The 20,400-nt window shown below is 35.9% G+C and overlaps 10 protein-coding genes across 10 annotated transcripts; 6 read left to right on the plus strand and 4 right to left on the minus strand.

Moving 5' to 3' along the window:
• Positions 1-99: 99 nt before the first annotated feature.
• On the plus strand, positions 100-2,460 carry C5L36_0D05680 (uncharacterized protein; the record flags this gene model as incomplete). The annotated part of the gene is made up of 1 exon (XM_029467458.1): positions 100-2,460. The coding sequence occupies one exon, from the start codon at positions 100-102 to the stop codon at positions 2,458-2,460; it is 2,361 nt and encodes a 786-aa protein (XP_029323318.1).
• Positions 2,461-3,493: 1,033 nt separating this feature from the next.
• Positions 3,494-4,810, plus strand: C5L36_0D05690 (uncharacterized protein; the record flags this gene model as incomplete). The annotated part of the gene is made up of 1 exon (XM_029467459.1): positions 3,494-4,810. One exon carries the CDS (start codon positions 3,494-3,496, stop codon positions 4,808-4,810), a length of 1,317 nt encoding a protein of 438 aa, XP_029323319.1.
• A 377-nt stretch (positions 4,811-5,187) lies between these two features.
• On the minus strand, positions 5,188-5,685 carry C5L36_0D05700 (uncharacterized protein; the record flags this gene model as incomplete). Its single annotated transcript, XM_029467460.1, has 1 exon — positions 5,188-5,685. One exon carries the CDS (start codon positions 5,683-5,685, stop codon positions 5,188-5,190), a length of 498 nt encoding a protein of 165 aa, XP_029323320.1.
• Positions 5,686-5,801: 116 nt separating this feature from the next.
• On the plus strand, positions 5,802-6,815 carry C5L36_0D05710 (uncharacterized protein; the record flags this gene model as incomplete). The annotated part of the gene is made up of 1 exon (XM_029467461.1): positions 5,802-6,815. One exon carries the CDS (start codon positions 5,802-5,804, stop codon positions 6,813-6,815), a length of 1,014 nt encoding a protein of 337 aa, XP_029323321.1.
• An 87-nt stretch (positions 6,816-6,902) lies between these two features.
• On the minus strand, positions 6,903-10,541 carry C5L36_0D05720 (uncharacterized protein; the record flags this gene model as incomplete). The annotated part of the gene is made up of 1 exon (XM_029467462.1): positions 6,903-10,541. One exon carries the CDS (start codon positions 10,539-10,541, stop codon positions 6,903-6,905), a length of 3,639 nt encoding a protein of 1,212 aa, XP_029323322.1.
• Positions 10,542-10,773: 232 nt separating this feature from the next.
• Positions 10,774-11,139, plus strand: C5L36_0D05730 (uncharacterized protein; the record flags this gene model as incomplete). The annotated part of the gene is made up of 1 exon (XM_029467463.1): positions 10,774-11,139. The coding sequence occupies one exon, from the start codon at positions 10,774-10,776 to the stop codon at positions 11,137-11,139; it is 366 nt and encodes a 121-aa protein (XP_029323323.1).
• A 123-nt stretch (positions 11,140-11,262) lies between these two features.
• C5L36_0D05740 (uncharacterized protein) lies at positions 11,263-13,206 on the minus strand (the record flags this gene model as incomplete). Its single annotated transcript, XM_029467464.1, has 1 exon — positions 11,263-13,206. The coding sequence occupies one exon, from the start codon at positions 13,204-13,206 to the stop codon at positions 11,263-11,265; it is 1,944 nt and encodes a 647-aa protein (XP_029323324.1).
• A 578-nt stretch (positions 13,207-13,784) lies between these two features.
• On the minus strand, positions 13,785-15,116 carry C5L36_0D05750 (uncharacterized protein; the record flags this gene model as incomplete). Its single annotated transcript, XM_029467465.1, has 2 exons — positions 13,785-14,489; positions 15,036-15,116. The coding sequence occupies 2 exons, from the start codon at positions 15,114-15,116 to the stop codon at positions 13,785-13,787; spliced, it is 786 nt and encodes a 261-aa protein (XP_029323325.1).
• A 684-nt stretch (positions 15,117-15,800) lies between these two features.
• On the plus strand, positions 15,801-18,206 carry C5L36_0D05760 (uncharacterized protein; the record flags this gene model as incomplete). The annotated part of the gene is made up of 1 exon (XM_029467466.1): positions 15,801-18,206. The coding sequence occupies one exon, from the start codon at positions 15,801-15,803 to the stop codon at positions 18,204-18,206; it is 2,406 nt and encodes an 801-aa protein (XP_029323326.1).
• Positions 18,207-18,624: 418 nt separating this feature from the next.
• C5L36_0D05770 (uncharacterized protein) lies at positions 18,625-20,346 on the plus strand (the record flags this gene model as incomplete). Its single annotated transcript, XM_029467467.1, has 1 exon — positions 18,625-20,346. One exon carries the CDS (start codon positions 18,625-18,627, stop codon positions 20,344-20,346), a length of 1,722 nt encoding a protein of 573 aa, XP_029323327.1.
• Between the last annotated feature and the right edge of the window lie 54 nt (positions 20,347-20,400).

The raw sequence follows: 20,400 nt of genomic DNA on the forward strand, positions 1-20,400 counted from the left end.
AAATATCAAATCCATGTCAAACTCTCAGCTCAGGTTCTTACTTCTCCCTAAATCAGAGCAACATATTCTTCAAGCACGTTTCCTTAAGTGCATCGGAAAATGACTGATACATTCCTTGAAACGACATGGGCAAGCATAGAACCTTCAATGAATATCATTTTAGGTGATGAGAAAAATTCATCATTAGATGCAATAATGTATACAAACACTTATACAAATGTCTACAATTATTGTACCGCTTCTTCAAAGAGGTCACATATCAACGCACAGACCAACTCTTCAAGTGTGAGATTAGTTGGAAGTGAATTGTATGAGAAAGTAAAAGAATTCTTAAAGACCTATTTGGAGAATGCCAAACAACGGGACAATGAAACTTTTCTACAATATTATATACGATTTTGGCAGAGATATCTGGTTGGATCAAAGAGACTAAATGATGTCATGGACTACTTGAATAGATATTGGGTTACTAAAGAGAGATCCAGTGGACATCGTGACGTTTATGATATTTTCAGCTTGTGTTTATTATCTTGGAGGGATTACAAATTTTATCCTAACTTAACCACATTGATGGATCAGATTATGGAACAGATCAAATTCAAGAGAATAGGCGTGGCCACTAATGTCATGGATCTGGACGTGGCCATTCAGTCGTTTATATTATTGGGATTTGATGCTAATGATTTAAAGAAACAAAATTTGTCTGTTTATATCAATGATTTCGAAAAAAGGTTTTTGCTGGAAACTCAAAGTTTCTATGCTGAAGAATCAGCGCAATATATTCAAGAAAATGGTGCTATTAACTATATTCATAAGGCGTCACAAAGAATTGATGAGGAACTCAAATATCTAGAAAACTTGAATGACCATACCAGAAAACCTTTAAATACAGTGTTAAACAATGTTCTGATCCAAGCACACCAAGAGAGAATAAGAAATGAATTGCCAAGCTTACTTGATCAGCAACGCTATGACGATATTAAGAAAATCAACTCATTACTAAAGAGAGTTCCCCTAACCATTCCTCCATTGTTGGAAATCTTTCAAAACTATATTGAGGAACAAGGTAAACAAGAAATTATTCACTTTAAAGAACGCTCGCATCTGGAATACGAAAAACTAAATGAAATCTATCAAAAGAACCTGCAAGAATTCAGTAATGATCCAAAAGCAAGATCTAAGTTGAAAAAACCGGTGGATTCTATCGATGCAAATAGATATGTCAAGGTTTTGATTAAAGTCTATGAAACATACAAAGAAGTTGTTGAAACATCTTTTGAGAATAACCCTGTATTTGTTAAGGCGCTTGAAACAGCTTGTCAGAAATTTATCAATTATAATATCATTGCCACTCCTGAGATGAGATCCAAATCTAAAACAGCTGAAATTCTAGCAAAATATTGTGACGATTTCTTGAAAAATAAACATGATGATATGAGCATTGATGAGTTTATTGTGATTTTCAAGTTTCTAGAAGATAAGGAAAGTTTTGAAACTTGGTATAGAAGACTGCTATCAAAGAGACTACTATTTACAACGCTCACCCCAGAAAATGAGCAGAACGAAGAATTAATTGTTCAGAAATTGAAGGTGGTGAACACTGTTGAATATACAATTAAGATCACAAATATGTTTAACGATATTAGATCGTCCAAGAACTTGGGTCATGCTTATAAAGATTTTGTCACATCTGGTGATGAGGAGATCCCAAAAAAGATAGTTACAGAATTAGATCCAAAGATTTTGGATTCTGAATCATGGGGCTCACTTTTCAGGAATGGCAATGAATCTTTTATTTTACCAGAGGAGCTGATTCAAACAGAGGAGCTTTTCACCAAGCTTTACAAAGATAAGTATAATGGTAGAAAATTGAACTGGTTATGGAACAGAGCAAAGGTTGAAGTCAAAGCAAATATCTCTAAGCCTGGCAGGCCCCCATACCAATTCATTGTTACATTGTTTCAGTATTTAATTTTGTCTTGTTACCAGGATGATGACGAACTCAGTGTGACCACGTTACTAGAAAGGACGGGCCTGTCACCGGATGTGTTCAAGGCCAATATGATTCCATTCATAAAGAACAAATTAATTATTCAGAGCCCACCAGGTGAGAAAAGTATCCTATCGCCGGGTACCACCTTTAGAATTGTAACGGAGTTCACATCGAAAAAATTGAAGATTAATTTTGCGACGGTCAAGTTGGCAGATACCCGGTCTGAAGAAAGAGAAACAAATGAGGAAATCGCAAGCCATAAGCATGAGTTGTTGAAAGCGGGTATTGTCAGAATAATGAAGGCGAGAAAGACACTCAAACATGAATCTTTAGTCAGTGAAGTTTATCAGATTATCGATAGATTCAAGCCGACCGTTAGTGAAATCAAAAAGGCCATCGAAGTGTTGATTGAGGAGCAGTACCTTGCAAGAGACGATGATAGAAATGGGTACCATTATCTTTCTTGAAATATACATATTTTTGTATATGCGCATATAGAAGCCTAACACAGTGACTTATGTAACTCTTTGTAACTCCGCAATCAAGCCTTTCTAATAAACCCGTGTAATAATGGATCAATAAAGAAAGTATTTTTGAGATCGGTGAAATTGCCACATTGGGAAAACTCCAGCCCATGACATCTACAGCTGTTGTGCCTTGTATATGTGTTTTCTGGTAAGGTTTTTAGGGGTTGAATTTGAAAATGGTCTAACAGATACCAAAGACATGTAATACACTATATAGCTCACTTTTGTGTAACAATATCATACGGTTTTTCTCAGTATTAGAAGCTCTGTAGCTTCAATAAAGAGTTGAAATGAAAATTCTAAGAGATTATATTGAAATAAATGGAATGTAAAAAAAAATGCAAGCACTTTATAGAAATAAGGAAGAATTTCTTCAAACTAAATACACCCTTTATCTATTCTTAGATACACAGAGCTCAACTATACCCTAATGCAAGCTTGGCAAAGATTACAACAGAATGATTATAAAGAGGCCGTTGTTACTCTTTAGATCGTCGGCATTGCCAATGAGAATAGGCTTCTATAAAAAGATTGGCTTTGTATCCATTTTTCTTTAATTTTCAGGTCCGTCAACTCTTACACAAAAAGTACATACAAAAAATACAGTTAATATGTTATAATACAAGGAACGAGAGTGTGTATAGTGGTTTTGCAAACATACAGTCACTACAAACCTAGCGTCAGTACAACCTAACAAATCACCGTGGCTGCGTAGGGGAAAATTAGCGAAACGGACCGGTTCAGGTTTTTTTTTTTTTCTATCCTCACAATGACGATTGAGTCACATTTGTAGTTTAGTTTGCAGAATTAGTCAAGCAGTACTTTTTGCTGACACCATGAATTTTCACTATTGGTCTTATCTGTAAATTTTCTTTGTTTTCCTCTTGACTCTTTTCTCTTGACTTTTTTTTATGACTTTTTTTTCTTGCTTTTGCCTATTGCTCTATTAAGATCTAATAAACACATCTACACCATGTCTAACAACATCAACGACTACCAGAAAGTCTCCGAGGAACAACACAAGAAGGTCCAAGTCAATCCTTATGGACCAAATCCAAGTGACTATTTATCAAATGTTCGTTCTTTCCAACTAATTGAATCTACTCTAAGAGAGGGTGAGCAATTTGCAAATGCATTCTTTACCACTGAAAAGAAAATTGAAATTGCAAAGGCCTTAGACGATTTTGGTGTTGATTACATTGAGTTGACGTCCCCTGTTGCATCTGAACAGTCAAGAGCTGACTGTGAAGCTATCTGCAAACTTGGTTTAAAGGCTAAAATTCTAACCCATATAAGGTGCCATATGGATGATGCAAGGGTTGCTGTAGAAACCGGTGTTGACGGTGTCGATGTTGTCATTGGTACCTCCCAATTTTTGAGACAATATTCCCATGGTAAGGACATGACTTATATTACCAAGAGTGCAATTGAAGTTATTGAATTTGTTAAATCCAAGGGCATTGAAATCAGATTTTCTTCTGAGGATTCTTTCAGATCAGATATTGTTGATTTGCTAAACATCTACAAGACAGTCGATAAGATCGGTGTCAACAGAGTTGGTATTGCAGATACTGTTGGCTGTGCCAACCCAAGACAAGTTTATGAACTAGTCAAGACCTTAAAATCTGTTGTTTCTTGTGATATTGAATGTCATTTCCACAATGATACTGGTTGTGCGATTGCAAACTCTTATACTGCATTAGAGGCAGGTGCTAAATTGATTGATGTTTCAGTTCTAGGTATTGGTGAAAGAAATGGTATTACCCCATTGGGTGGATTAATGGCTAGAATGATTGCAGCTGATAGAGAATATGTTTTAGGTAAGTATAAGTTGCACAAGCTAAGGGACTTGGAGAATCTAGTTGCGGAGGCCGTCCAAGTCAATATTCCATTCAATAACCCAATCACTGGTTTCTGCGCGTTCACCCACAAGGCAGGTATCCACGCAAAGGCGATTTTGGCAAACCCTTCCACCTATGAAATCTTGAGTCCAGCGGATTTCGGTTTAACAAGATACATTCATTTTGCAAATAGATTGACTGGTTGGAATGCAATTAAATCAAGAGTTGAACAGTTGAACTTGAAATTAACTGACGATCAAGTCAAAGAAGTCACCAACAAAATCAAGAAGTTGGGTGATATCAGACCACTTAACATCGATGATGTTGACTCTATCATTAAGGATTTCCATAATGACATTTCTACTCCGAAGATGGGAGCTACTGAAGGCCCAGCAATTGATGAAGATCAAACATTGTTGGACAACGTCAAGAGACCTCGTTTAGAATGATTGTCCTGTTTAATCAATATTTAATCTTTTTTATCAATTAATCATATATATAAATATATATATATATATATGTATATATACTGTTTTTATTTTCCGGTTGAAACTAATAGTTGTTTGCCTAGCTTGCCAATGGCTGCTTGTCTCCCAACTAGAAAGAGAGCTCAATTAATCGATAAAATAAAATAATAAAATAAAATAAATAGAATCATTAATTATAAAATCTTATATGGAATTCGTATAAAGAATCGAGCCAAATAAAATAAAATAACAAAATAAAGAATTAAGTTCACTTAAATAAATGGAATGGATTTTTTTTTGAAAGTTTGAATGAATTCACCTAATGAAAAGGATCATCGATAAAGAGGTGGCGACAACGCTTATTTGTTGATGTTCTTTTCAAGGTCTTCTAATTGAGACTTTTGCTTTGCTAATTGTTCCTTCAAAGCAGCAATTTGTTCAGCTTGGTGCTTTCTGATGTAGAAATCCTCTTGTGCCTTTTCTCTCTTGGTGAAAGAGTCAGCACTACCGTCAGATCTGGTAGCACCAGTAGCACCTTCGGTGTATGCTCTAACGGAAACAATTCTTCTTGGGACTGCAGTTAATGCTCTTCTTGCTAACATATCGATTAGTGTGTGTGTTTGGGTACTTTTGTTGCTTACAATGGAGAAGGGTTCTCCACAAGTGCCAGCCATTTTCTCATGTATGGGCAACCCCAGCCATTTTCTGCGTTCACGGAAATCTCGCAAATGAGAGAACCCCAAAGAACAAACGCACACAAAAATAGCTATTTCCCCATATAGACGCGTCGAAACAAAAGAGTAAAGCAAAACTGAACCGATACTGCGCCACACGTAACTATGCATGCGCCACAACATGATAATACCTGCTATTTTTTTATGAATTCAAATGTAGCAGTTTTTCATGATTGGGAGACAGATTGTGGAAACGTTTAGCAACAATATAGACAAACGATAAAGGGTAAATATTTGCCATGTGTGCATTTGATGATGTGCGATTGGATGCACATTCGGGTCCGGTTTTTGCAGCGAGGTTCAACGAAGACGGATCTTACATTGCATCGGGTGGTACTGATCGTACAGTTAAACTATGGAATTTGGAGTCGCTGGACACATCGAACATAAAAGAACAAGAAGATGATGAAGAACAGTCCTTGGATTCGGAAGGTGGTGTTTATGAAGAGCTTGTATGTAAATCAGCCTTAACCTCGTTGGAATGGTCAAGATTAGAGGACTCTCATTTATTCATTTCCTCGGCTGATCATTCAGCTATTATTTATGATTTAAATAAATCTGCTAAAATCAAGACATTTTCTCACCCTGACTCGGTTAATCAGTTGAGTGTTTCTAAACGGGATATTATTTTATCAGCTTGTGATGATGGGGTTGTACGCTTGTGGGATACGAGGTCCAAATTAGCTGTTGGTAATGTAAAGACACCCTTGAATCTACCCGTGCTCACTTGTTGTTTAGATGGCAATGCCGAAAGGTTATACTTTTCAGGCATCAATCCTGTGATTTGTTGTTTTGATGTAAGGAAGCTGTCCGAAGTATGGTCCGAGAATAACGTGCATTCAAATAATGTTACCTCTTTAGCGTTATCGCCAGACGAAGATTATCTTTTGAGTCGTTCTGTTGACAATACTGTAAAATATTGTGATTCTAGAAAATTGGCCAATGATGACAGCAAGTTCCGAAATCGAGCTAAACCTTACGTTTTTGATGGAACCTCCGCTTCGGAGGAGGATGAGTGGCTAATACGTGCTAGGTTCATTCCTGATCCCAAAAACGAAGATATCTCTGATTTGTTGAACGTCGTATCTGGTTCAAATGACGGATTTACGTATGTCTGGGAGTTTGCTAGCCGAAGAATTATAAATAGGTTGGATGGTCATAAATCAACGGTATTAGATATAGATTATTCTGAAATCAACAACCAACTTTTAACTACATCTACAGATGGATCTATTGTTATAAGAAATTTGTAAATTTACCCTGTAACTTAGTTTTATATATGTACACCCACCGAAATTTCTGTGCATTTTTGCTGTTCTCTTCTCTCTTCTCAGATATAATTATATATTAAACTTGACACTTTGTTTCCTTCTTTTTACCCTCAATTTTTCCATAATAAGCTTTATGTCTTCTTCTTCTAGTTGTGTAGTTCTTTCACTTTCCTCGTATTCAAGCTCATCAATATTATCAAACCTTTTCTTCTTAACCTTGGAATTAAAACTGCTCAATTTTTCCATGTTCTTCATTGTAAATAGCGGTAATCGCCATGTTCTTTGATTCTTCACGTTATCGAAGGTACTTTGCGCACTATTCATCCTAATTTTATTTACAACGTTTTCCACGTGGTCTGTAGGGACATCTGAAATTGCCGTGGGAACAATCAGTTTGCAGTATTCTTCATCATAGGAGTTATCGGCATACATTTTCAAAAACGGGAATTGTAAAATATATTCCTTAATCCCTTGGTGGTCGACCACTTCAATCTTATCCGAATCTTTAACTTCACCTCGCATATTATACATTTGTTCTTCCAAAGTATTTTCTAAAATTATCGTTTCAACAAACACTTCTTTTGTTTGTCCGATTCTATGTGACCGCTTGATAGCTTGCGCTTCCACCGACTGATTCCAAACCGGATTGATAAAGAATACTTGTGTTGCAGCAATTATGGTTAGCCCATGAGACGCTAATTTCAAATCCATTACTAAGGCAATTCCTTCACCCTCATTCCTCAAGGGATCCCACCTATCAAACTGTGCTAAATTATTTGACCTTTCGCTTAGCTTGATATGAGGTGCATACATGATATAATTTATGCCTAGTAAATCTAAAAACTCGGTTAAATAATATGCTGAATTTTCAAACTCATAGAAAACAATGCTCTTCAATCCTTGGCTCTCATTCTCAAGTAATCGCATAGTTAAATAATTCAGCTTTGAGGATAAGGTACCCACTATTTCTGATCTTAACATTTTGGTGCTTACAGCTTCTTCACATTCTGTTGAGGAATTACATGGACATTTGTACTTCAAAGTAACAATGCATTTTGGATTTTGCAATTCTTTTTTGTACAGCAATGTTTCTTCAGTTTTTGCATCAAAGGTGCTTTCCCATGCTGGAACTTGGTTAATCATTTTAACGTCAGTCAGTTCGAATTCTTTATACTCCTCTTTGTTACTTAGCGATCCGTTCCCGTTTTCTTTTTTATTCTTCGAGCCCTTTATGTTACTCCAATACCCTTTCCAGAATTCTGGCGATGTCTCCATGACTCTAGCTCTTAGTTCCTCATTTGAGTTTAGTATTCGATTTTTATAGTAAAACTTTTGGATAGCAATCAGATGCGGATACCCAAACATAAAAATATTGTTGCCATAATCAAGGAGGGAATAGTTATCATTTATAGTTTTTGGTAACCCCTTCACAAAGTATCCCATCTCATGAATGGTACTTATAGATCTCCATCTCAAATTAGACAACGCAAGTTTAGAAATGTAGATGGCTTTCTTTAAACTCTTCCTATCCTCAATTGAGTATATATCTTTATTTTCTCGTAATGAATAAACGCAAATATTTAACAAATTTTCAACGTCATTAATACTAAACCCAGTCCAATAGAATGTCCCTTTTTGTAGGTTAGTGACTAACCTTTTCAAGTCCGACTTATTTGTGGGGTCAAAGACATAGTCAATTCCTCTACGTTGCGATGTGATCGCATTGGTAGCTAAAACTGATATGAACAGATTTATTGATAATTTGTCGAAGAAAGAAGGTTTCAGGAAAACTGGCCGGTGGTGCAATTTGGGCAACTGAATATCACTTTCTACATCCTTGATGTCGTGTCTGATTATAAGCTGCTCCAGTAACGACGATAGTTGGAATTCAATATTGAAGCCAAAATTCTTAAACGGCTTCACTATCGAATCATTCCACAACTTTTTATTCGATGCCCAGGGTTCAATTTTGAAAAAATTCGCAACCATGAGTCCCAGTTTCACTAAATCCTGCCTTGGGTCAAAAGACTTTTGAATGGTATATTCTTTCCCACTTATGTTTTCTGTTTGGTTTTCCATGTGCAAGTTAGTTAATCCCGATGTAGGCGTGCCACTGATCACCCACATCCGTTCGTACATCAGATCTTTAGTCAGCAAAACACATCTTGAGGTTTTCGAACTAACAGAATGCCCTTCGTCTATGATCAACCTTTTCCAATAAACTTGCTTTAGCAAACTATCAGCAATTTCAAACTGTTTTGAAAACACACTATTGGCAATCAGTAAAACATCATAGTTCACAAGCTTTTCGATATCAATTGACTTCAAGATATCAGCATCTTTAAGGGTTTGTATCTCAAATACATTCAAGTAGTTTTTTTCCACGTGCTTAAAAATCTCAATTCTCCATTGATGAAATAGGTTGTCAGGCAAAACAACTAATGTGGTGTATGACAAATAATATTTTTTTGATTGTACAATATCGCCTGATGAAGAGTTCGACCTAGTTTTCTTGTTTCTACACTTAGTTTCTTTTTTCTCAAAATATCCAACTGTTGTTTCTAAACGTTTAATGATATGCGGAGCAAAATCGTCATAATAAGTCCTCCAGGGAATTGAATTTTGAGTAATGAACTCAACACAAGTATCAAATAAGCTATGGACTTTTGACACGGAACGGGTATGGATGTGTGGTGTTGGATTCCTTGAAGCTTGAAGTTTGGAGATACATATTAATGCAAGGCAAATACAAGTTTTCCCCAAACCCATATTTTCAGCTAAGATCCCGCCTCTAGGAGGACGGTATGTTGGCGGCCTTACAATGGCCTGTAGATTTTTGACATCAAAAAATCCACGAGAAAACTGCGTAATGCTTGGCATTAGTTCCTCCCTCTGCACGGACTCTTTTTCAACCATCTTAAGTATAGATCGCTTTTGAAAGTTATATAGTTGACTTCTGAAACCACCGATTTCATCATTTTGGATTATGTCTTTTATCCTTGCAAATTCTTCATCTGATTTGATCAATGTCTGGTCAACTATAGGAGAACGTAAGTTTGCATACAGTTTATTCAATCGTGTTTGTAATGTAGACTGGGGCTCCATTCGGGGGACGTAAATATGAACTGAGCTACTATTTCTCAGCCTTTCAATATGAAAATTAACCTCATCGGAACTTATATTCAATTGCAACTCATCAGAAGAAAACCATTGTAAAATTACAACCTTATTTCGACTGACATACTTTGACAAATCTTGAGATGAATGCATAGTGAATGCTTCGGAGGAAAAATCTGTGAATTTCAATAAATTTTCCATGACTACTCGACAACGCTTCGACAACCACATCGTCGATCTTTTGAACTTAAAGTAAGTGTCTCTATATTTATTGAGCATATCATCGTGTAGCGAGTTTGCTGGGATCAGATATATTCGAATAATGGCAATCCTATTCGATTGGTCAACTATACGATAAGTTAAGCGACAGTATAGTCTTCTAGTCAAAAGTTTTAATCCTTTTATAATTGCTGACACACCATCCATTTCTTCATAGGGAAAATCCAGCCATTTCCATCTGGTATCATTAGATGCTGGTAGTCCTGGCGCAGGCAAGCTTGGCCATTGTGTCACAAAGATGACACCAAGTGGTATTAAGTTATTCAAGTCGTTTGTAAGCTCAGCCACCTCCCGTATAAGGGTTTTATCCATTTCCTTCTTCACAGTGCAAACATCTTTGTACTGTCACAATAAACTGTTAAAGTAACATATGAAAGAATCTAGGAATATTCGCATTTGTTGAAAATACTGACAAGCCGTATTTTGATGTGTGGTGCGAATCGATGAAAATTGAGAGTGGTGAACTTTTTCGACATGTTCTGTTGGCTAAGTTGTTAAGGTCCAAGTCTTGAAATAGTTTAGTATATGTACAGCCAGAATAGACATGTCTGCAGTGGTGAAGAACTCTCTTAAAACTCTTGTTCCTCCAAACAAGGAGAAGTTAATTAAGCTAGAGAAACTTCAATGTCAAATCTTCAGAACTACATATAATCCAACTAAGATGAAAACAGGTGCTAAAATATTGTCTGCACCATTAAAGGGTCAAACCTTGGGTAACTACTATGGTCCATCCGATTTTCCATCTATTGCAAAGGTTGCAAGAACCCTCAGTACCCCATCATTTACTGTTATTAACGAACCTGAACAGTATAGAGTTGAAAGAGTTGAGGATCTCAAGAGAAGAGGTAAAGGTGCACCAAAGAAGATCAGGGAAGCTGGAGGTGCCGCTAAGGGTAAGAAGAAGAAATGAGGTTTATGAGCTAGAAAGAAAACATTCGTGTATATACATTTATATTGTTAAACATAATACGTCAATATCAATATTTCGATACGATGAGAGTTCAAAACTCTGGAGGCTAGTAAGAAAAAGTTTCTAGAACATCCTCTTGTAATCGCAATCTTTTATTACATCTCCCGTAATGATATTTTTAGCGAGAGTTATAATAGAGACTCTCTTCCAGTTTGCAATAACATCAGATGCAGAAAATAATTCAGGTATTCTTGCAGCTCCAGAACCCGAATCTGTCACATTGTGATCGCTATTCAAGTTGTACAAATTAAAGTTAAGCATTGACTTAATATGACTACTCAAGATTTGTTTCATTGATAACGGCACCGTTTTCAAAAACAACTCACCCTTTAGCGGATGCAACGTTATTATGATACCAGAAGGCAATCTCTCCTTATTTTTGAGTTTTAATAATAAAACAACTATTGGCATATGGTTTAATGAGATCAAAACAAATTTCAGAGTAGAAGTAATAATTAACAGACATATTCTGGCAACTGCAAATGTCAAATAAAAAATGAAAACCGTCGGCATTAGGTATATAAGAATGCTGAAAACAATGATACCTAGTAACAGTTGATCGAACTCATAATCATTAAAATCCACTCTATTTCTCAACACATTGTATTTTTTGCCATAGAAAAGTTTAAACAAAGACATGATGATATTCAACTGCCAAAAGTATAACCTGGTACACGCCACATAAAACCCGTAAATGTTCAAGAAAAGAATATTAACTAAATCTAAAACTGTACAGAAAAACATCGATATACCACCATACTTTGTAATAATTGCAATACACTTCAAAAGAAGGCCTATATTACTAGTAAGAGAATTCAACACAAGCCTCCTCCAAATGTACAAGACCCATATGATAAGTTGCCCTAAAAAAGATGCCAATTCGTTGTTCAATTTGAAGCCTGCGGGAGAATTCATTAGCCAACGGACGATATTAGATAGTAGTTGATCATAAACAGGAATATACTTTTCAAATAGTAGTTCTAAATAGCGTAAGTTATTCATCAGCACAAAATAAAAAATTCTACCAAGTAAAATATCATTTACAATTAACCAAACGGTATTGTAAAATTTGATATATTCACTTGGTGAAAATTTTGGGTATTTAATCATCAAAACTTGACTTTCTGTCTTTGAATTTTTCAATTTTCTGAACTGAGAGGGTAGCTTGTAAAACTGAGTTAGTCTCAAATTGATTTGATGCATTATGTATGACAGTGAGACACAAGAAAAACTGACATTATCTAGGGATTTCTGTCGATTTGATTTAGTTGAGTTGTATTTGATGCCAATAATAGGATATGATAGCAGGCTTGATAAAATATAACAAGGTTTTTGAATAAAATAAAGGTAAACATACGAGGACAGTGTAAACATTAGTTCGAAATTCCAAGTTTGCAAGTTATTGAAAATTGAATTGTTATGTTTTGGGTTAATTTTGTACCGAATATAGTTTGTGAGGTTTAGAATTCGCAAAACATCATGCATATCATTCCATTGTGATCTATCTGGACTATCCGGAAAGTGGTAAAGCAATTTTTGAGAGTATTTGTTGGTTGAGACATTGCTGAACTGTTCATGGTTGGAACAGTTACTTGGATTCCAAAAAATATCAATGCTAATAGAATTCAAGGAATAATATTCCAGTTTCCATGAACTCAACGGTTTGAAATATATTAGTGTTTGATTGGAAGAGACAATAGGTTTACCATTTTGAAAATCCCAGTCAATCAGTTTGCTGTGCCTAAACTCTTTGCATTTACAATTGAAACAATTCAACACCACGAGATTTCTAGTCAATTCATTGGTAGAAGTAAAACTAAAAAAGTCAATCTCATCGCCCCTGAGAAAATCGATGACCACCATTCGATGTTTATTAATTCTGTATCCAATAATAAGGCATTTCTCTTTAGAAAAATCAAGAACTAAATCATCTGGCCAATATACTGTTTGATAATTTTCGCCTAAGGTGTGTTTTCGCAAACTTATACTGTCATAGGATTCTATCATCGTAGTTGATGGAGTTCCTTCTATTAAAAGCAACAGTTGGGATTTGTAATAATTCTGGGTCCAATGTGTCTAAGAAACAAGCCTTCAAGAAGAAGAAAATCTCGAAATAAAACAGAGACAAACAAGTAAACACCACGAGAAACCTAGAAGAGCAAGTCTTTAAGTTTTCCCACAAGTTAAAATAAAAGCAAAAGAAAATAACAATAAAATATGTAGCAGGTCGAACCAAGTGAGGCTTGGTAAAGTACCTTGGCATATGCAAGCTATTACAAAATAAACTGATCAACAAACACTATGAGATGCAGTGCATAGGATCATAAAATGTATTTATGCATATGCCTATAGCGAGGGAAACTTTCGTGATAATATATTTAATTAACTCGATATCTCAGATTCATGTCAACTATTCTACCAATTACCAAGTTATTCTGCTTCTATGTTTCTCTTATTCTTTGTGATTTATACTTTCTTTTATAAAGAGATGATTATAGTACTTATATACTTTAGAGGTTGGGGAAATATAGTAAATTATTTAAACTGACTATTAAAGATTTTGTAAATTACATTTACGTACAGAATTACCAAGCGGAAGCAGCTGCAACACCTTCTGCACCTTCTGCAGCCCAGTCCTTAGTTTCACCTTCTGCAGCCCAGTCTTGAGCATCACCTTCTGCAGTCCAGTCTTGTTCTGCAGCTTCTTCGGAAACTTCTTCAGTGGTTTCTTCAGCAGTTTCATCAACAGTTGGTTCCTCTGGGTCTCTGTAGAAGTACAAATCTGGCATGACAGACCATTGTTCGGATCTGTTAGCAAGAGTACCTCTTAATCTTAAGACTTCTCTTGCTAATAACCACCAGATTAAACCAATGGAGTGCTTACCCTTGTTGTTACATGGGATAGCAACATCAACAAACTCAGCTGGAGAATCGACATCACATAATGCAATAACTGGAATGTTGACATATGAAGATTCCTTGATAGATTGTGCATCAGTTCTTGGATCAGTAACAATGATTAATCTTGGTTCCTTGAAGGACTTGGTGATATAGTTAGTGAAAGAACCTGGAGTGAATCTACCAGCAATAGCAGTTGCACCGGTGTGGGAAGCAAACTTTAAGACCGCTCTTTGACCTAAAGTTCTGGAAGAGATAGCAACAACATCAGATGGGTTTGGAATAGCTGCAATAATTCTTGCAGCTAAAACAATCTTTTCCCAGGTCTTGTTGACATCAATGATGTTGACACCATCAACTCTGGTCTTGTGAATGTATGGGACTTGGTGAACCTATAAAAATTTGAAATAAAACAGTAATGTTAGTATATATTTGATTTGTCTGAAAGTGCACAAAATGATCTCAATAGAAAGTAATTAACTTATTTTTTTAGTTGAAAATCGGCTAATCTAAACAGAAAATCATGCCTTATATCAAAGACGAGCTAGTCATATCCATTCCTCAAGTCATCATTAGATTGGAAACGTAGAAAATGAGTATTCCAAAGTTAGGTTTAGTACCAAAACTTTTTAGCTCGTAAAATTGGATTAAAGAATCATAAATAAAATCATAAATAATATCATAGATATTATTTTAAATCAACGTTTCGGTATTGAATAATAGAATTAAATTCTGTGGGTCAAATTTATGTCGAATAAAATACCCTTAAGGGAAATTTCGTAATAATTGCTCTACTACCCAGCTGAAAATGGTATTCTCAACACATAAACAATAAGTGCAACATTCTATTCAAGATCCATTTGGTCAATATATTGGAATGTAAAGAAAACAAGACTAGAATATTAATTTATTCTTGATGTTCCTCAAAATATACATACGTTAGTGTTCTTGGAACCAAGATGTGCATTTGCAGCAATCAAGAGTTGTAAATCTTCTTGAGTTAAGGAAAAGTCAGCCATTGTGTGTAATCTGCTTGGTCTTGTATCTAACAAAGGAACAAAACTAAAAATCCAACCAAAAAGATATTGAAATTGTATATATTAACCCCCCCATTCTCTCCCATGTTGAAACTTCCACAGGTGAAAATTCTTGCCCTATACCTACTGCCACTGAGCGAGAGATGGGGGCTCGTCACTCCATGATGGACGGGAAGAGGCAGCAAATGTCGTGGGTAAAATTCGTGGGCGCGGGGAAGGTGCTGTAGGACAAAACGCTAGAACGCAACATGTGCGGTGCACGGGGTATGACATGTAAGAGTTTATAACCCTGCAATGCAACACGTGCGCGACACGTGATACAATTTTGGAAGGATTCCGGCGTTATCGGAGAATCCGGTGTCCTTCTATTGCAGCAAGGCACCAAAACGTAAATGAATTACGTCTTTGCCTAACACCCAACAAGGTTTTATCACTTCTTGTTCGGATAGCTGTATCTTTATCTCGGGTGAAACGGGCGGTTACTATAAGTGCCTTGCCTCTCATAGAAGCTCCCCCATTCTTTTTTGCTGTTCGGCGATATCTTTTACAGTTTCAATTGATTTAGAGATTGTTGGTTGTTGTATTACCATTCAATATACACTTCGTTAAACTTGATCGCATATCAAAGTGAAGTTTGATCAATATTAAGTAGCCGATTCAAAACAAATGGAGCAATCCAACCTTGATGAATTAAAGGAGAGTCTTTCAACCTTGTCTACTTGGAAAATGGAAAGGAGGAGCATCACGATCTACTATGGATATGTCACGTTTGTCATTTGTTTGTTGTTCATAATATTACTTCCCAGATGGAATAAGATATCTAACTATTTATATTACAAATTCTTGAAAGTTAACAGATTTTTCAAATTGAATCTAGAATCTTCGTTTTTAAGAGTGAACCCAATGTCGGCACAGATGATAATATTCTGGTCTATAGTATTGTCAATTCTATCACTTGTACAAACGAGATGGGATATCCGGTTTATTGCTGCCAGGTTGGGCCGGGTACCTGTTTACTGCTTGCCCACTGTTTTATTTTTAACGTTAAGGCCGTCACCTCTTCCAGGAGTGCTTTACCTTGCACTTCTACCAATACACAAATGGTTATCCCGTATTGTGATATTGCAAAGTCTACTGCATACTTTAGTCTATTTATTCATTATGACAAAGTCCAACACATTGTGGAAATTGCTAAGAGCGGATAACTTTTTTGGGATAGTTGCAATGCTGGCGTTCCTTACAATCATGTTTACATCATTGCCATTTATCAGGAGGAAGTTTTTCAATTTCTTTTTCATTAACCACTATTTATGTACATGGATTGTAACTCTGACACTATATTTTCATGTTAGACCGGGGATACCATATTTGACATTACTCAATTGTTTTATCTTGATCTACCAAATATACTATAAGTTTAAAATTTCTTCAATTACCGAACTGACAGTTTCTAAGATTTCGGACCATATGGTGGTGGTTGATATTCCAAATGACAAGATAAAAGTAAAATGTAACATTCCCGGCTCCCATATTAGATTGATAGATTATGATGATAGTAAATGGAAGATCACAAATTACTTGAAACTTATAACAATTCCAATTCAACATCCATACACCCTTGCATCTTTACCATCAGATAAATCTCAGAAGCTAATTGTTAGAGAAGGTAAGTATAGATTAAAGGATAAGCACCAATATTTGGTTACAGGCTCATACCAGCCACATCTTGCATTTGTCGAACCATACCCAAAATTAAAGAATACCCCGATGAGCAGCAATTTAAATACTCTTTTGTTTCAAACTAAAGTGAAGAAGTGCTTGATTGTTGTAGGTGGTTCAGCAGTTAGCTTTGCTCTACCTATCCTAAGAGTTCTAAATTATAACGGTTCGATGGTTAAGATTATTTGGGTTATTAGGGACCACGAGGATTTAAAAGTTTTGGATTATTTCAAAACGTATTTGGTTAACGATGACTGCATTGATATTTTTATTACAGGTAACTATACTCTTTCTGAGAAAATCAATTTCAAGGATGCACTTAACGAATTGCATCGGAAGAAACGGGAACTGGAATTGAAACAAGAGACGGAGATTTTGAGTGGCGGCTATTCGTTCTACAGCAACAATAATAATAGTGCACCAGAGATCCATTCAACTTTTGAAAATAAAGCTTTATCTCCATGGTGTAGTCCATGCTCAGATCACCAAATAGAGCACTTAACCGATAATGAAGCTTTACCTCTACTTAGTAAACCGGCTTCATCATATGGTCTATCAACATTCCAGAGCAGCTCTCTTCCTAAAAATAGAAAGAGTTGTATAGAGTTGAGAAGTCACAATATCAATTCTTCAACGTCTTACAATACAGAGACCATTGACATTGAGCTAAATGAGGCAGAAATATATAGAGAGAATGCTCCCATTATTCCAGCTAATTTTTTATCTTCGCCTTCTGCTGGCGTTGACCAGATTGATAACGAGAATGACTTACTTGATGCACGACACAAAAATATATCAGAACCCCACGTTTCTTCAGGAACGGCTACTAAAACAAAAAAATTATCTGCTATTCTTGCAAAACTAAATTCCAAGAGTGGAGAGAATAAGCTCAATAGCTCGAAGAAATGGACAAGTTCTATTAATCAGAAACTTCTTTGTAGAAGTGGCTCCACAGCGACATCGTCTGCACTATATGATGATTTGGAAGATTATTGGGTTTTGAAAAATTCTTACTCTAGGATAGAATTCGGTAGACCAAAATTGGGACTATATTATTACAGTTGGTGTATTGGGTCTTCATGTAACGGCCCGCTAGTCAGCTTACAAAGTGGAGAGTCGGTCTGTTATAACATCAAAGATGATCCACAATCTGCATACAATGATCAACTCAATGAACTATACTCCAATGCTACTTTTCTTGCCAATAAGAAGGCAAGACTGAATGAAAAAGGCGGCAAGCCAGATGAGGAGATTCTTATTATTGGTGCTGGCCCTAATGGTTTGGTTGATAATGTCAGGCTCTGGGCCAATGATTGTGGATTTAGTTATCACGAAGAAAGCTTCAGTGTTTAAGAAGCCATGTGCATGGTTTTTTTCTTTTTCTTTTTCTTTTTTTTTTTCTTTTTTTTCTTTTTTTTCTTTTTTTTTTTTTTGAAGAAAGGGGAGCAGATTTTTTGCTGTTACTGCTATCTTTATTAAACCGATCCTATGCTTTTCCGATCAATCAAAGAATACTTAGACGGTTTTATACCAGCTGTACAATCACATTGCTTTTCAAGAACAATTCATACATTTGAATTGACAGAAACGGTATAGGAAGCCTGGAGATCTGCAAATCTCATATTCTTTATATCCTTAAAAAAAAGTTAAATAGAAGTAATAATACATAAACATAGGTTTAGTTTTAGGAAACTTGTGGCTAGCTTTGATAGACTTGTTTTTTTGTCTGCAAATTGTTGGAGAAAGTAATACGTACGCTTGATTCTGCATTATGGATATATATCATAGTCATGTTGAAGAAAATAAGATTTCTAAAAAGTCAACTCCAAAATTGAATGGATTAACCAGGGATCAATCTGCACAATTGCATGGCTCATTTAAAAAATCCAAGACAGAGTTGCTACTTACAGAAACATTGTTACCTAACAATAACGCTACTTATGGACCAGTAATTGATCGTTATTTACCTGTACAGCAAACAGACCCAGACATGAAATTTTATCATCACCATGATAATCTTTTGACCAAGAGTGCAGTCAGTAATGAATATAACATTGATATTGATCCAGCAAGTAGTCTTATAGCAAGGATAGCATCGAATATCCCGTTACCAATCACAGATCATGTTCAAGTTAGTCCAGAAAGAATGGTTGACCCAAGGGTCCATACAAGCATTTCGGGGAATAGCTCTGGAGGAAGAAACGTTAGAAACAAACTATCTTTGCAGGTAAATAATCAAACAAGTATTGCTAGTGCTCTAGGATTTACCAGTCAGAGGATATATCATTTTAAGCCGTCAAAGAGTCCTAAAAAACTGAAATGTTTGTACAACTTGTTTGAAATTTTTTCCTTGAGTGGTGTTTCTAGGAATGAGAGCAACGCATCTACTGTTTTCGAAACTGTCTCTGAAATTGCCTTTAAAGTACTAGATGCACCGGGACTACGAAATGATTATTACTCTAATTTAGTATGCTGGGCAAATAAAACAGATATGATTGCTGTTGGGCTTGGCTCAATTGTTTATTGTTGGAGTGAGAAGAAGGGCACAACCGCACTCCAATCTTTTGGATCTGAAACCATCTCTGCTCTGTCATACAGCTCCGATGATTTTTTAGCTGTAGGGACTCAAAGTTCAAAAGTCTATTTATATGGTCCCGGTTCCGTCGATCTGCTTGAATTGTTTGAGCTCAACTCAAGCGCAAGCATATGTTCAATAAAATGGATGCCAAAGTCAAAGTACCTATTGATTGGCAACGATATCGGAGAGGTTACCTTACTTAGACTTATAATCAAAGAAGGAACACACAGGGAAGATAGTCCTGGACATATAAACTATCCATCTTATTCCTTGAGATGTGTGGTCACGTTTAAGTGCGACTTACAACAAGTATGCGGAATCGACATTAATCCATCAGGCAAACAATTAGCAATCGGAGTTAATAGTAATTGCAGCAGCATTTGGGATATTTCGAATTTGTCTGCTCCTAAAAAGCTGTTTCATTTAAAGCACGAAGCAGCAGTTAAGGCTGTCGCATTCTGCCCATGGATGCCTAATTTACTAGCAACTGGAGGTGGGAGCAAGGATAAAAATATCCGATTTTGGCATTCAACATCTGGAACGTTAGTCAGTAAACACCAAATGAAAGGCCAGATAACAGCGATTGTATGGTCAAGATCAAAGAGGGAGATATTGATAACTTTTGGTTTTGGGGAATCTGCAGAGAAAAACAACATTTTAGCTGTGTATGATTACCCATCAATGAAAATGAAAAAAGTGGTCAATGCTCCACCAGACATGAGAATTTTAACTGCCGATATTTCCAACGATTTTACCTCTGTTTGCGCATCCATAAGTGATCAATCAGTGAGAATTTACAATGTTTGGAGTTCAAAGTATGATATTCGGTCAGGATTTAACCATGATTCTTTATATGGTAGCGACATAATTGACTCTGAGGAAGGAATCGATAAATCATTGGGTTTAATTAGGTAGACTTTTATACAGACTATTCGATACAAAAACCCATATATAAGCAAAGTAAAAGAG

This window comes from Pichia kudriavzevii, chromosome 4 (assembly GCF_003054445.1).
Source record: "Pichia kudriavzevii chromosome 4, complete sequence".
In the NCBI taxonomy this organism is placed as follows: Eukaryota; Fungi; Ascomycota; class Pichiomycetes; order Pichiales; family Pichiaceae; genus Pichia; species Pichia kudriavzevii.